The sequence below is a fragment of the Clarias gariepinus genome, chromosome 6 (assembly GCF_024256425.1).
Source record: "Clarias gariepinus isolate MV-2021 ecotype Netherlands chromosome 6, CGAR_prim_01v2, whole genome shotgun sequence".
In the NCBI taxonomy this organism is placed as follows: domain Eukaryota; kingdom Metazoa; phylum Chordata; class Actinopteri; order Siluriformes; family Clariidae; genus Clarias; species Clarias gariepinus.
In genome coordinates, this window is record NC_071105.1 from 12,465,015 (window position 1) to 12,481,968 (window position 16,954).

The following is a 16,954-nucleotide window of genomic DNA, read 5'->3' on the forward strand; positions in this document are numbered from 1 at the left end:
TAATGGGCATGAAGTTAATTTATACACACATTAATGGAATAGGTAATGTACCCTATGTATTGTTTTTGTGCACTATTTTGTAAGGTTATACCCATAATGGTCTGGAGAGTGATGCTGGCTTCCATTGACCACTTTGGGATCGATAAAGAGTGGGAAGTATTTACGCCATGACGGCATGTCCTTAGAGTTTAACACCACCACTTTTAAGTAGAGTGTTCACATGAGAGTTCATGGCTGAGCCATTACTTGGAAATGCACAGCTGTAAACAGTTTACTGGAACTTTTTACCAAAAAATGTTTAAGTTGAAGCAATAACGCTTTAAAAATAACAGTATTTATCCGTTGGTCAGGATGTTAAATCCAGTAGGTAATATGCTTTATATGCAAACATTAAAATCACTAAAATGCCAAGAAATAGGTTGCTTCTGTTCATGTTAAGAATGCAGTGTTAAACAAGGTTGTCTTTATTAAACCATGGTGGCACAGCATTGCCACCTCTTCAGGGTCCCTGGTTCCATCCTGCGGTCAGGTTACATTTTGGATTTTGTACGTTTTCCTGATGTTCACGTAAATTTCCTCTTGATTCTTTGGGTCACTCCAGGTTTACATGCAGATGGCTAAGGTAAAGTTCTTCTATTTGTGTATGTGTATGTATGCATGTATGTATATAGTGCTCTGTCATGAACTTGGTAGACTGTCCTGCCTTGTGACCAGTGTTCGTAGGAAAGACACATAATACACACTGCCTGGACAAAAGAAAGTCATAGCAAGGATAGTGCTGAAATAGGAATTTGTGAAAGTGTAATTAAAAAAAAAACATGAATGTCGATTACTTAGACACACAGTGAAGTCACATGACTAATAAATGAACAGTAAAAATCCCAGCTATGTTTAATAGTAAAAGTAAAAGCATTTCCACACAACCAATACAGCAAGATTGAGGGGAGGCCCGAGATGTGTGTGTGCTTACTGGCACGGGTGTGTGAGTGAAAGTCGTCCTATACAGCAGCCACCACTCCCCCCCCACCCTCTCACATTTCTTCTCTTTTCTTTCTGGTCCCAATCACTACAGTCATAATTCATAAAGGTAAAGTGCAGGTTTATTTGTTTTATTTTTACTTTATATTTTGTATTCATTTTTTTATATGTATATTTTTGGGTTGTAAAACAAGTCGTCTGAGTTTCCATTATTTCTTCTAGAGGAAATTCGCTTTGATATACAAGTGTTTTGATATACAAACACGCTTCCGGAACAAATTATGTTTGCAATCCAAGGTTCCACTGTAATTGTATATTTTTTTGAAAACATTCTAATAATAAAAAACAAAACATGCTGGCAAGAATCTCAGAATTTAAATGACAAATATAGAATTGAATATAGGATTATTTACCAATGAATACATTTTTAAAGGTTTAATGAATCAATGTCTTGAGCAGCTTTCTGTATTATAGGGGAAATCTAGTGCAAGGCTAAGTAAGGCTAATTCACTTTTATCTACTGTTCGTATACATTTCCATATAATGTGCCAGCAGAACATCATCCCAAAGAAATTAAAAAAGGTTTTTGCACTGTTGAAGTAAAAAAGTGTGCTTGGTTCAAATTCAGGTACACTCTACCTCCAGCACTATGGGTATTTTTTTCTTTTCTCTATTTGGCCTTGGAAAAAAGATTTTTTAATTAATGGAAAGATTCAGGATTTCTTTTTTCTAACACTGTTTGTTTTTTTGTTTTTTTTCTGTCACTGCACTTGTGATCGTTACTTCCTGCAGCCATCGGTTCTGCGTGGAGCCAATGCGATGGGATAGTTGCTGAGGCTTTTTTTTTCACATTGACTCAGTCACAACGGCTGTAAATACTTTGCAGCTGGAGAGCAGAACATTTGTTTCACATTTATTCACTGACCAGCAAGAACACAACACAGAGCAGAGGACTTATTTCTCTAATTAAGTGAGCGCTGCCATGGTAACACATTAATACACCAGAGAGCGATCAGTCAAACCAAGTGGCTTAAAGCTATTGAGGTTAAGCTCTCTAGTTTGTTTTTTGGTCTAACCATGTACATCTGGCATATCTAATTTTGTGCAGTAAGTTAAATTACTTGGGAGATTATATACACACACACAATAACACTTGGAAATAAGAGGGATATTCGGCAGCAAGTGAAGTTAATGTGTCTTTATGTTGATTAGTTGATGGCTAGACGACTGGGTCAGGGCAACTCTGAAACTGCAGCTCTTGTGAGATGTTCCCAGTCTGCAGTTGTCGGGACCTACCAAAAAAATTAATAAATTGAACGGTGAACCAGTGATAAGGTCATGGGCAGCCAAGTCTCACTAATGTACATTGGGAGCAAAAGTTCAATATAGAAGCTACTGTCTATCTAATTGCTAAAAAAAACTAGTGCTGGTTCTAAAAGAAAGATATCAGACCACATAAAGCATTTCTGTGTTTTGGGTACGGGGCCACAGACCAGGCTGCCCTTGCTGACCTGTGTCTACCACCAAAAGCGCCTATAGTGGGCATGTGAGCAGCAGAACTGGACCACAGAGCAATGGAAAAAGGTGACCGGGTCTGATTAATTATGTTTTCTCTTACATCATGTGGATGGCCAGGTGTGGGTGCATTACTAACCTGCTAACACTATGTGAAGAAGGCAAGCCAGTGGAGTCAGTGTGATGTTCTGGGCGATTTTCTGCTGGGAAACCTTCATGGTAATTTGACACAAACCACTACCTAAACATTGTTGCAGAAAACAAGTACACCCCTTTGTGGAAACGGTGTTCGTCAACGGCAGGCGCTTCTTTCAGCACGACAAATTGCAAAAATGGTTTAGAATGGTTTAAGGAATATTTAAGGTGTTCATATGGCCTCCAAATTCTCCAAATCTCAAACTAATCAAGCATCTGTGGGATATGCTGAAAAGACAAGTCGTTACCATGATGGCCCCACTTCACAATTAATAGGTCTACTACTGAAGGCTTGGTGCCAGATATAACACCACGCCTTCAGCGGTCTAGTGGAGTCTATTTTGGTGGCAAATGTGGGATCTACTCAATATTAGGGAGGTAGTCATAATGTTATGGCTGATTGGTGTATTTGTGTGTGTGTGTGTGTGTGTGTGTGTGTGTGGGAGAGAGAAAGACTACTTGATTAATCACAAAGGGAAATGATGTATTGATTGTAAAAGCCAGGGTTATTGTGTATTTATAAATCAGCGCTACAGCCCATAATATTGAAGATGGGATGGATATCAATATTCTTTCAGAAAATGATTTTCATTTTTATGTAAAAAGTTTTTTTTATATATATAAATATATATTTATACAGATTTTGGTTGCACAAGAATTAAACCCCGATTGGCGTGACACCCCTGAATTAGCCCTGGTGCAGCTAGTTGCCATCAGAGCTTATAATTAGTTGAATGGAGTAGACATGTGGCAATTAAAGTGCCTCTCGACCTATTTATCAACAGGGACTGAACTGAATGTTACATGGATGAAGCCAAATATAAGGCAGTCCTAAAAGAAAAACCTTTGCAGTCTGCGAGAGACATGAGCCTGAGGCAGAGGTTGACCTTCCAGCCAAACATGACTTTAATCATACTGACAAAGCCATGCTGGAATGGATTGTAAGCAAGAACCTGAATATGTTGGACTACGCCCAGACCTCAGAAGCTGTCGCAAAATTTTACAATTGATCTCCATCCAGTCAGATGGAGCTTGAGCAAAATTTGCCAAAAAAAAAAGGAATGAATACACAATATGGATAACTGACCATCACATTCTTGAGCGCCCATTGTAAAACCATGCTCATTAACATGGAGTTTCCCCATCTTTGCTGCGATACTAACATTTTTCTGGGAAGGCCTTTCACTAAATTTTGGAATGGAAGGTTGATTTGTGCTCATTTGGCCATAAGGCTTACATACGGTATGGGTATGATGGTCAGGTGTCTACATACGTTTGACCATTTAGTGTATTAGGATCCATATGGGCAAAGCAGATAAAGGCACATCTCAGAACTACTGAGGTGCTTTGATTGTTTGTTTTTTTAATTAACCTTACAGTCACAATGATATATATTTTTGCACATTAAAATGTTAGTTTTATTGTGTTAAAGCAATTCCCAATGAAGTAAGTTTCCACAACAAAATGTACAGTTGCTACAGAATGACAGTTACAGGTTGCGGTAGTTACAGTAATTGCAGTAGTTATTCAATTACTGAACATCCTGTAGAAGACGAGGACCTTGTTAAGATTTTAGCTGAACACAACTGTTAAACCCTTCTGTGTTCATTTTGCTATTAAGCAGCAGGAATTTAAAAGCATTGAGAGCTTAAGAGGTAAGTGGTGGTTCAGGTGGCTAAAGCTCTAGGGTGTTGATTTGAGGATCTGGGTTCGAGCCCTACCGTTAGTGGGTTGCCGCACTCTATACTTCTCAACTGGTGTCTGTCCCAAACCCAGTACGAAATATGAGAGGGTTGCATCAGGAACGGCACCTGGTGTAAAAAACCTGTTTCAAGTTGTGTGTGGATTGGCTGGTCCACTGTGATGGAATTTTTTTTATCATTATTATTATAAGAGACCTAATCGAACTGATTTTTATTGTTTTTACCCCCTTAATTCATTTATTGATTTACTTTAGAATACCTGTATTTAAGTACATTTGTTCGACTGAAGAAGACTTAATTTTATGATGCACTTTTTTGTTGTACACACAAATATTTTAATCTGCTTTACACATAAATGGATGTGTTTATAGATATCAGTACTTGTATACAAGGTAAGGACACACTTCATCAAAATAATGCAGGATAGTAAGTTTTCTATCCTGTCCAAATACCATGTGTATATTTTTAGTTATTCTGACCTTTCGAAGGCCGCAGAGACTCTTTCAGATAAACAGAGCTGGAACATAGAACATGAGCATTCCGTCTCTTGCAAACTTTCACACCATTGGCCCATGTTCACTTGAAAGTGTGGTATTTCACGATATGGAAACAAATCTCTGATATAGCACGTGTTTTTACTTTTATTGCCAAGATATCTGTTCTGTAACTAAGTTAAAGCCTATTGGCCTTCCTACCAGAAAAAGTACTGAAGGAAGACATATGGGTCAAACTAAAAATAGCACGCACCATCGATTGTTCAAAAACGGTCACCACAAACTCGTTACAGGCCATTACTTCGGGCAGACAACCACTGTTTAAAAAAAGCTTTCCTACCAGATAACACACACACAGCAGTAGCAGTGTGTGATTGCACTGCGATTAAGTACGATGGAAAACACTTACTCATGGGGGAAAAAAAATCTGAATCTGACCTTGAAGCCTCTCCATTGCTGCTACTGGCACATTCATGTCTTTCCATTATTTAATGTTGCAAATTAGTTTAAAGTGTAAAAACAGCAGTTCTTTGCTTTTAACAAGGCTGAAAGTGGCACAGCAGGTAGCATTGACACCTTATAACTCTGGTGGTATGGTTTGGTCGAGGGCCTAGATTACTGCCGTGTGAAGTTTGCATGTCCTCGTGTCCATGTGCTTTTCTGGTTTTCTTCTACCTGTCAATATCATGCCAGTGGATTGGTGACTCTAAATTCACCTAGGAATGAGGAATAGGACAATGCCTACTGTCCTTGGAATGCACTAGGCTAGGGTATGGATAGCTCTGGTTTGGGTTTGGTAACTATGCCATACTGCCAGTTGAGAAGTTCTCTTACACATTTAATCCTATGGTGAGATTGTCAATTGGTTTTGAGGAAGAATGAAAGAGTGCACAGGATACAAAACCAGTTGTATCTGTCAGCATGTCTAAGTGATTATGAGAGAGAGAGAAAGCGAGAGAGAGGGTTTGGAGTGAGCGAGCTAAGTGTGTGTGGGGGGGGGGGGCAGAAAGATCTTAATGGGGATTTAGGGGAACGAGCAGAAGGCAAAGTAAGATGGAATATCAATGGCTACATTAGCATCTGAGTGCTCATGGGAGACAGGGAGCAATGGCCTGTCATTAGTGGAGTCACAAGGGGAAGAAAAAGGGAGGGAGATTAGATTAAATTAACAGACTGACAGACTGAATCTGACTGCTAGATCTATTTTGCCAGTGAAGGAAACAAGAACGGATGATACACTATGTATTAATTCGCAGCCCTTCTAATTACATGCATTATAGTACGAAGAAGACCTGCATTAAGTCTTGTTTGTATCCTTTTACTCAGGTGTTGAAATGAATCTCCCCTGGCTGTCTGGACAACCAGCTCTCTCTGAGATTGAAGATACAGCGCTTTACCAACCATTTAAATTAGTTATAATAAAAATCCTTCTCATTGATTTATTTATTTGATAAACTTATCCCTTTCTAATAGGCTCTGAGTTACTGATCAGAAGGTTGGCAGTTCAAGCCCTAGCTCCACAAAGATACTGTTGGGGCCTTAAGCAAAGCCATTAACTTTCTCTGCTACAGGGGTATTGGATAAGGTGCTCTGACCCCAGCCTCCTGACAAAGCTGGGATATGTGAAGAATAAAGTATTGCGCAATGGCATTCCTTCGACCATATTTTTATGAGGACAAGGATACGTTCCAAAACACTTCTGTAACAGTGTCTACCAAATGCTGTAAACAAATTTCAATTATGTCTGGCAGAAATCTTTAAAAATGAAAATTATTCATCTGTGTTGATTGTCAGATTTATTGCATTATTTAAAACACAAATCAATCAACTTCCCATTAGCATGTTCGATTATAATACTCGAGTATCATTCAAGATTATGAGCGGAGACGCACGCTCCGGTCGCCAAAGATTAGCTCATTATTAAGGCAGGCCAACTCAATCACAGACTTGGAAAAACAGAGGGTTGATCGAAGATTTTCCTAAAGCCGGAGGCCTGATTTATAATGAATTTGCGTAAGGTCAGGACAAGCAAATAGTACGAGTGGGGAGATGTCCATCACTGTCAAATGCAGGACAGGTAATCATTACCTAATAAATAAAAGCGGCTCCTCCAAGTCTGTGGTTCATCTGCTTATCCACTACTGTAAGCATAATTTAACGTGTCATCAGCGATGATGCATGTTTGTATAGGCTGAGATCATTTACAGCGAGCAGGCATTTTAGTGCAGCTGGCATAATAACAAATGTTTGTCCTGGACTCGAGTCAAAGTGCTTAAAGCAAATGGCAAAGCTTAGAAGCGACGGTGCTGTGCATTAACGGTGTATTCATTTGTGAATAATGCTTAGAAATCACCCCAGCTACTGTATGTACTGTAGACTAACCTCTAGACCATGGGTTTTTAACTTTTTTAGTCAGCTGATCAATTTTAACCTAACAGGAAACCTTTTGCTTGGTGAAGAAGAAACAGAAAGAAGAGTTTACATATTGCCCACTTTTTAATCCATGCAACATTGGCCTGTTTGGTCTATATCCTTTCATTCGAAATGTCTTTTAAAGAGAGCTGTCAATGTTTTTATTATTATTATTATTATTATTATTATTATTATTATTATTTTATAATAACGCCAGGTCAGGATCAAATCAGGGACCTTGGGACCTAAGCCGCCTTTTTTGAACAACCCCAAGAACCTATTCTTTTAACAGGTGACTTGTTTTCCAAGATGTGCTCGATAATTTTTCTAATGGCATGGTCTTATAGGAATCTGGTGGTCTCATACCTCATTTTCACTACACTGGTGCTGGTTCCAGGTGCCGGTTCTTGTGCTCGGCCGGTGCTGGTCTGGGAACCACCGATTTACACTAGACTGATGTTTAGCTGTCAGTCTGTGATTTTCAGACGTCTTTGATATTAAATGATGTAACGACTTTGAACTTAAACAAGAAAGCTGTTTAAAGCCCTGATTTAAAGTGTTTATAGTTTTTTAGGCAAAACTGGAAAATATTCTCTTAAATCACAAAATAATGACCCGGTCCTGATTTTCAACTAATCCTAAAAGATCTTTTGAGATTATCCTGTCATATGAGATCTTGCGTAGCTTCCCTGATTTACTCTGAGTGCAGTTTAAAAACATGTTCAATATTTATGACTCAACACCCTGTAGTGTGGGTAGAAAACTGATGTCTGGTGAAAAGACAACTTTGATGTTGTGTGAAGTAACCAAACTGTTTTCCACCATGTTTGTTTTGATCTCCAGTCACATTTGCTCACAAGAAATTCTGTACGAATGTTTTCATCTGTAAGGAGTCATGATCAGAGCCTGAAAAGCTTTTTTTTCCCCCTCTCTTTTTTTTCTTCTTTTAGTGGACAAGTCTTGGCATATGAGGGTTTTGATGACTAAAAGATAATAAAGGACACACACTTTTTCTCATTAGGATGTTTGGACAGATTTTTCCCTTAATAAATAGACGGGGTGCCAATCCATCGCAGGGCACACACACATTCACACACTCCAGGCAATTCGGGAAATGCCAATTAGCCTAATCTGTATGTCTTTGGACGGTGGGAGGAAACCCACCAAGCATAGGGAGAAAACATGCATACTGCATACACACAGAGGTGGGAATCGAACCCGGACCATGGGGGTGCAAGGCGATGGTGTTAATCACTAAGCCATCATGTCGCCTACCAATTTTTGGTAGATTTAAATGACTTTGACAAGCTAAGCCAGACTGTGATGGCTTTAGAGGACTGGGTGAGAGCAACTCCAGAACTGCAGTTTTTGTGGGATGTTGCAGGTCTGCAGTGCTCAGGACATATCAAAAGTGATCCAAAAAACGAAATCCAGTGAATTACAGGATCATGAGCAGCTAAAGCCCATTGATGCACATGTGTAGTCTGATCCAATAAATGAGCTACTGTAGCTTCAATTGAGGGTTACTGCTGGTTTCCATAGAAACGTATTAAAACACATAGTGCATTACTGTTTTGGTGGTAATGGGGGAACCTACTTAATATTAGGCAGATCATCATACTGTTATGACTGATTGGTGTGTGTGTGTGTACAATGTATATAAAGTATAGTGCTCAAAAAAATTAAGGGAATACTTAGTCCTGGTTTGACTTGAACGTTCAAATGTTCAGCTAATTAAAAAATATATGTATATTTATTCTTATTATATTTCATTGCAATTTAGGTCTTTCATTTTAAACCCCCGTTTCTGTAACTGAGACAAGTGTTCATTGGAAATGTTTAGTAAACCATTAGGCTAATGTATTTTTAAATACTTAATGTGCAGCTTTCATGTTGTATTGTCCTTTTTTAATATCCTTTTTTTTTTTTTAAATAAAAAACAGAGGTGTCCATTTGGAAAGGCATCAATGTTAATAATTTATTTCCCTTTATAAATTTTGCATTAACACTAGCACCATTGAGGCCTTGGATTTCTGTGGCATATGGCGCACTATAAAAAGAATGCAGCCTTCTGCTTTCACATCATATCGAGTGTTATCACCTTCACATCTGTTGATAACAGCCCAAATCTCTCACCTTGTCATGACGACTCGTACTGCAGCTCTCATCTGTCATCCTGTCTGTTCGATATGCTTGCAGGAAAACACATGGTTGCCTTTATTAGGTTGCTCACTTTGCCTGCTGTTGCTGCAGGCGAGCCCTTTTTTTTTACGTCGAGAACTGTTTTATTGTGGAGACCAAGCTCACAGGTGTTGTAGATTAAGAAGACAACAACGGGGACAGCGACCTACCTCTTACTCCTCCAAACCTCTCAATTGCTGTCAGGAAATAGATGAAGCTGCATCTTTTCCTCTCTCTTTCAGCACAAACTAAACAGTAGTCCTCAGTACTGGAAGCTATTGTGCTGCACTAAGGCCCTCTTTCCTCCTGTCAGTGCTGCTGGAGGCGAGATAATGTCAGATCTGGTTTTTCAGATAGGGATGTGTCAGGTCACTGAAGACTGAGATGTCTTCAGAGCAACATGCTACAGTACCTAAATGTTCAGTGCTTTGTCTCAGCAGCTTCTTGCTTGCTTTTTCTCCTGGGTAGACAAATTAAATTGCAGTGTTGATGGATTATTGGTTATAGCAGATTAACACTTCATAATCGTCTGATTTTGACACAATGTGAACTTGACATCAAAGGATAATAAACAACACTTAGTCTGTTTTTCTTCTTTCAGTAGGGTACAATGCACCTGCTGTTCTTTGTATAGTTGATCTGACTTGGAGTTTCACAATGTTTTTTTTGTTCTCTCTCTCTCAGCTCATTTCTATTGCATAGTATTTTAGGTGAGCGCTGAGTAAATATGTCATGACACATTTTCACTGGTTGCCAAATTTTCTCTCCCAATGTGACATCATACAAGAGAAGTCCCTCCCAGTTAGTTGCGCTGCTCTGCTGTTTTCTGGTGGAACAAATGGCTCAGAAGCAGCTGATTTACATAGACACTGAAATCGTGCATTTGGAAGAGAAGTAAAACAGTGGGAGATTGAGGTACCAGTCATTCTTGAGAACTGGGACAAAACATGCCCAGCACATGATGGTGTTTTTCTGTAAAATTCAGAAATAATTCATATGTTGATTATGATCAATTTTATATGCTGAATCAACTCAGCAGAACCAATTTTTTTCAGTCCCAGTTAAATTTATTTGATCAGTTTAATTTGATAAAGTGTCCCCACTAAACCTGAAAAAGTTCTTGTTCAGAACGAGGGTTACACTTTTTTAAATTGCTAAAACACTGATTAAAATATATGAAGAAATCACATATTGTGCTGTGTGCCAAGTAAAATAGGTACATACTAATTAATTAATGACGGGCGAAAAAATACATTTATTATATCTTTAACTTTATTTGCCAAATTTGTATGAACACCATCAAACTGTTCTAAAATAAATAAAGTCAGGCAGACTCGTGGTCAGTTGAAACTCCAAGGACATCGTCATGATTTACAGTTTGTTCTCTTACCTGTTTAACTGTTTTGTTTTTTTTACAGCAGTATCAAGATTTGACATTTGACTGTCAAGCGTCAACTCTGTCAGGAAATTCTTTTGACGGTGTTGACTGATTGTGTTGACAGTGTTTTATTTCACTACTTAAAACATTTTCACACACAATGTTTATAAAATATGCTGCTCAAAAAGTCAATTCAAGCCAGGACTAAGTGTTAATAAATTTTTTAATTTTATTTATATTATATTTAATTATATTTTAGGTCTTTAACTTTTAACACCTGTATCTGTAACAGAGACAAGTAAGTGCTTATTGGAAATGTTTAGAAAAACATTAGACTAATTCAATTCAATTTATTTTGATTTGTATAGCACTTAAAACAATTTTATATTGTCGCAAAGCAGCTTTACACAATCAAAAGAATTATCAAAAGAATTGTTTAAGTTTGTAAGTGCTGATGCATTTTTAAATACTTAATGCAGCTTACATTGAGTCCTTTTTTAATATCCTTATTTTTTTTATAAAAATTGCAATTGTCCATCTGGAAGGGCATTAATGTTTATATTTTAGCAAAACATTCATTTTGTTAATTCCCTATTAAAGTTTTTTTTTTAAACATAATTTACAGTGGAACCTTGGATGGCGAGTAACTTAGTCTGCGAGCGTTTTGCAAGACGAGCAAAAATGTTAACTCTAAATTTTAACTCTTTAAACGAGCGTGGTCTTGACATACGAGAAGTACGTACATGCTTTGTCTGCCGAGCGTCACATGATCACAACTGAGGTAGTGGTTCGTCTCTCTCGCATGCGCTGTGTGATTAGGGGTAATCGACTCCTATACTTGTTCTCAGTGCGCGCGACACGCACATGCCTGCACTAATGTTGACTATACAATAGTGCGTGCATGTGCTGTTTACTATAACATTGTGTGTGTTTTTTTTATTTTGTGCCCAATTGTAGTGGCTGTTCCTTAGTAACTATGCTGCAACAACAGCCTTCGTGAAGAAAAAGGTTAAAAAGGCTGTAGCAGTGTGGGAGTTCAATCTGTTTAACGACAATACAATATCACATTTCCGTGAATTAGTCAAAAGGAGGCTAAACAAGTGTCTTTAGAGAGGTTTCTTGAGAGCAGCGATTCTGATGTGAAAGTCATCATACACAGTAGGCCCCTCCCCCTCCACGATTCTTTTCAAAGGTAAAGTGCAGGTTAATTTGTTTTATTTTGACTTTATATTTTGTGTTAATTATTTTTATATGGATATTTTTGATTTGTGGAAAGAATCATTGGATTTTTCAGTACAAAAGGTATTTGTACAAAAATCTAACAACTGGGAGGTTTTCCTAAAACAGGGTTTAATAACCCACACCTCAATGTTTAACAATATATTAAGTTACTACGTTTTTTTTTTTTTTTTTATTAAAAACATGTTTTGTCCCAGTTCTCAAGAATAAAAATGCTTTATCTGAGGGTTTTTTTTCAGCTGGAACATTAACAGACACACTTTGGGGATCTTTAAACGTATGTTATCTTTAAAGGAACGGTAAAATATGGGCCCTTTTAAAAGAAAACCTAAACAATATGCAATGCACCCTGAACAATAAACAATATTTTTGAAATATTAATAACATGTTTGTGTTTAGTGATTCCAGTGAATAGTTGTTGGTTGGCGATATATTTTTGTTGTTCATATGAAAAGTTGCCTCCTGCCGATGTCATGTGGGGATATTGCTAGCACAGTTACAGTGGTGAGTAATAGGTGAATTTTCATAGTTGTATTACAACAGTCACAGCAGTAATGTTAATTATATTAATGAGAAATTTACTTTAGAGTTTGGGGAGATGGCAAATGCTGACACATTTTCACTGGTTTGCAGCAGAGACTGCTCAGGCTAGAGATTAATTTTGGCGATGACGAGCACAGCGGTGTTGAAACTATCTGTGTGAGCAGAGTGTACAAATAAAGTTGTGAGAGACAGATAGAGTAATGCTAATTCTCACTAGTGGCAATATCAGCTACTCGAATAGAATTGTGGGTAATTCAGGAAACTTGGATATCACTTAAAATAAGTGGAACGATGGAGTTGAGGTTAGCACTGTCGCCTTGCACCTCCAGGGTGCGGCTTCGATTCCTGTCTTTATGTGCATGGAGTTTACATGCTCTCCTCGTGCGCGCCTTGCCAGTGTACAATGTGCTCCAGCAAGCACAACTGTGCATATTTTGACTAGTGTTTCCCAGTCGTGTGTTGTTTCCCAATATTGTTTATGGCTAGGTGGTGTGATTGGAGTTTTTTTCCGTTGAACTGCGTGTGTGTGTTTACAACAAAGACTGTTAAGGTTAGGTTTAGCCTACTACATGGCTAGCTCACCCCCTTGTTAGAAGGCACGTTGGTGCTTTGCTTTATTTCTTGTTATCCAGCTAATCAATTGTTAGCCTAGCTTGAGTGTTACCCTACCCCGCTGTATTTTTGTTTTCTAATATTAAGGGAGTTAGTTAGAACGTCGTGTACGCCGAAGATCTCGGGTTTATTTTGTATTTCTTTTGATAGTTTAGGATTTAGAACTAGGGTTTGTTTGTTTTGATTCTTTCTTTGCTCTACGGGGGGCTCAAAAAGTATTCAATCACAAAATGAATATATACAAGTTGATTGGATGGAAAAATCCGCCTTAAAAGGGGACACTACACAATACGTTATTAGATATTCCTCATATGTCTGTCCCTCTGCTGTCTCTATTCATTTACAGGCTGCAGCGCGCACACACACACACACACACACACACACTCTTCCCCTGAGCCCTCGGTAAACATCTAATCACCGTCCGTATACAAATGAGTCAAGACGTAGCCTCACGTAGTGTCGTGTCGGAGTTCAGCGGTCACGGAGTGGAAAGACTGAAGAAGAAGCTGCAGCGTTTTTTCAGTTACAACAAGCACAGCAATGAGTCCACATCCGCTGAATTTGACAGACTGAGGACAAATGACCGTTGTCTGACAGACCCCTACGTAAAGCCCCGCCTCACACTGTAGTTCATGGATAAATTTGTGAAAGTTTTTCCAAAAGGAAATAGGAGACTGTTGTTGTAGAGTGGATTGGAGAGAAGAGAGCTGTTCATTTACTTATATATATATAAGTAAATGATCAGCTCCCCCCGCTCCACTTGCGAGGGATTGCCACCTTATTGTGGTCAGGGGGTTTGCGTGCCTCAGTGACCTTAAGAGCTATACCAGCAGGTGCTTGAAGGTCTGAAGGTAGAGGCCTGACAAATACCTAATTTCGACTACACTGGTGCTGGTGCCAGAACCATCGAGAACCAGCCCGCATTTACACTAGCAGGAGCTGCATGATATTACGTCACAGCCTTACAACACGCCTTACATTTTTGTTAATATTTTATTATATCTTTTTAAGGGACAACGCTAAAATATGAAACTCTGATAGAATGTAAAGTAAACAGTGTACAGCTTGTATAATGGTGTAAAGTTGAAGTCCCCTCAAAATAACTCAACACACAGCCATTAATGTCTGAACTGCTGGCAACAAAACTAAGTACACCCCTAATTGAAAATGCCCAAATTTTGCCCAATTAGCCCTTTTCCCTTCCCGTTGTCATGTCACTCATTAGTGTTACAGAGTCTCAGGTGTCCTTGGGGAGCAGGTGTGGTAAATTTGGTGTTATCCCTCTCACACTTTCATACTGGTCACTAGACGTTTAACATGGCACCTCATGGCAAAGAATTCTCTGAGGATCTGAAAGAAAGAATTATTGCTCTACACAAAGATGGCCTAGGCTATAAGAAGATTGCTAACACCCTGAAACTGAGCTGCAACACGGTGGCTAAGACCATACAGCGGTTTAAAAGGACAGGTTCCATTCGGAACAGGCCCCACCATGATAGACCAAAGAAGTTGAGTGCACGTGTTCAGCGTCATGTCCAGAGGTTGGCTTTTGAAAATAGACGTGTGAGTGCTGCCAGCATTGCTGCAGAGGTTGAAGGGATGGGGAGCCAGCCTGTCAGTGCTCAAACCATATGCTGCACACTGCATCAAATTGGTCTGCATTGCTGTCGTCCCAGAAGAAAGCCTCTTCTAAAGATGCTGCACAAGAAAGCCTGCAAACAGTTTGCTGAAGACAAACTTATTTGGTTCAGATGGTGTCAAGCGTGTGTGGCGGCATCCAGGTGAGGAGTACAAAGACAGATGTGTCTTGCCTACAGTCAAGCATGGTGGTGGGAGTGTCATGGTTTGGGGCTGCATGAGTGCTGCCGGCACTGGAGAACTACAGATCATTAAGGGAACCATGAATGCCAACATGTACTGTGCCATACTGAAGAAGAGCATGATCCCCTGCCTTCGGAAACTGGGCCATAGAGCAGTATTCCAACATGATAATGACCACAAACAACCACTGCCTTGCTGAAGAAACTGAGGGTAAAGGTGCTGGACTGGCCAAGCATGTCTTCAGACCTAAACCCTATTGAGCATCTGTGGGGCATCCTCAAACGGAAGGTGGAGAAGCGCAAGGTGTTTAACATCCACCAGCTTCGTGACGTGATCAAGGAGGAGTGGAAGAGGATTCTCGTGGCAACCTGTGAAGCTCTAGTGAACTCCATGCCCAAGAGAGTTAAGCTGGAAAATAATGGTGGCCACACAAAATATTGACACTGGGCACAGTTTGATCATTTTCATTTAGGGGTGTACTTACTTTTGTTGCCAGCAGTTCAGACATTAATGGCTGTGTGTTGAGTTATTTTAAGGGGACATCAACTTTACACCATTATACAAGCTGTACACTGATTACTTTACATTCTATCGGAGTTTCATATCTTTAGCGTTGTCCCTTAAAAAGATATAATAAAATATTAACAAAAATGTGAGGGTTGTACTCACTTTTGTGAGATACTGTACACACACATAACAATATATACAGTATGTATATGTGTGTATGTATGTTAAGCAACATTTTAACATTCAGATATATTGAGATGTACCTGTGTTGAAGTGTGTGTACATTGTTGGGCCCCTCTGTGTATCTATACTGTATGACCATCTTTTCTTTCTGTCTTCTGCCCAGGCTCGCTTCTCCTACTTGCACATGAAGTACCTGTTCTTTTCCTGGCTGGCTGTTTTTGTAGGAAGCTGGGTGATATACGTCCAGTACTCCTCCTATACAGAGCTGTGCCGTGGACATGAATGCAAACACACTATAGTGAGTTCAGCTCAACATTTCACACCCAAGTCCAGCATTTCCGCATTTCTCCTAGAGCAGGGCTGTTCCAATCCAGTGTTGATGGCCCATTGTGCAGCACAGTTTGCTGATTTTTCAGCTCAAACGCAGCTGATTTAGTTAATCTTTTAACTGCCAAGTTTAGTGTGTATGGTTAAGTGTTGGTAAATTACAGTCTCTGGTGATGGCTGGCCGTCTACAGCTAGATATGAACACCCTTGTCCTAGAGATGATGATGACTGTGGCAAGGGAGCCATCTGCTGGACCATGACTGTACACAAAAGGAACATGTCAGATAAAACACTGCGGATGGGTCTGATGTAAAGTGATGTGTGTTTGTATTTCAGTGTGATAAGTTCCAGAAGGGGGTGATCGATGGTACAGCCTGCAGCAGCTTATGTGAAAAGGAGACCCTGTATTTTGGGAAATGCCTGTCTGCCAAACCCAGTAACCAGGTCAGAATTAAAATAATAATAATAATAAAAATAATAAAAGGTAATAAAAAAAGGTTCAACCACCAGAAGAAGTAAAAAGTAAAAGTAAAGATTCCCTAGGGCAAATATTATTCAAGTAAAGGTAGAAATCCTCTATTTATTCTGTACTTGAGTAATAAAGTTGTTGTGTGCAACTATGTGAAACTTGTATTGTCACAGTGTGTTCAAAAGAAGGAATGCAGCAAGGCTGCAAAATACCCCTTTTTTGGGTGAGTTAGGTTTTATGGGTGGATTTCACCGTTTATAAAAAAAAAATGCTGTTAGATATAAATGTGTGTGCATGTGGCAACCCATCATGGGAGTTTTCCCACATTGTGCCCAGTGTTTATTTGCCCGGTGCCTTCTGTTGTCCGCAGTGATTACTTATTCCATCATGTCTATTG

General features: G+C 39.1%; 1 protein-coding gene across 1 annotated transcript in view; it reads left to right on the forward strand.

The window, feature by feature from the left end:
• dipk1ab (divergent protein kinase domain 1Ab) overlaps positions 1-16,954 on the forward strand; it is a 33,450-nt gene that overhangs the window by 14,129 nt on the left and 2,367 nt on the right. Inside the window, exons 3-4 of the mRNA XM_053498757.1 lie at positions 15,925-16,059; positions 16,425-16,532. Of these exons, the coding sequence (XP_053354732.1) occupies positions 15,925-16,059; positions 16,425-16,532 (243 nt within the window). The remainder of the gene's footprint in view (positions 1-15,924; positions 16,060-16,424; positions 16,533-16,954) is intronic.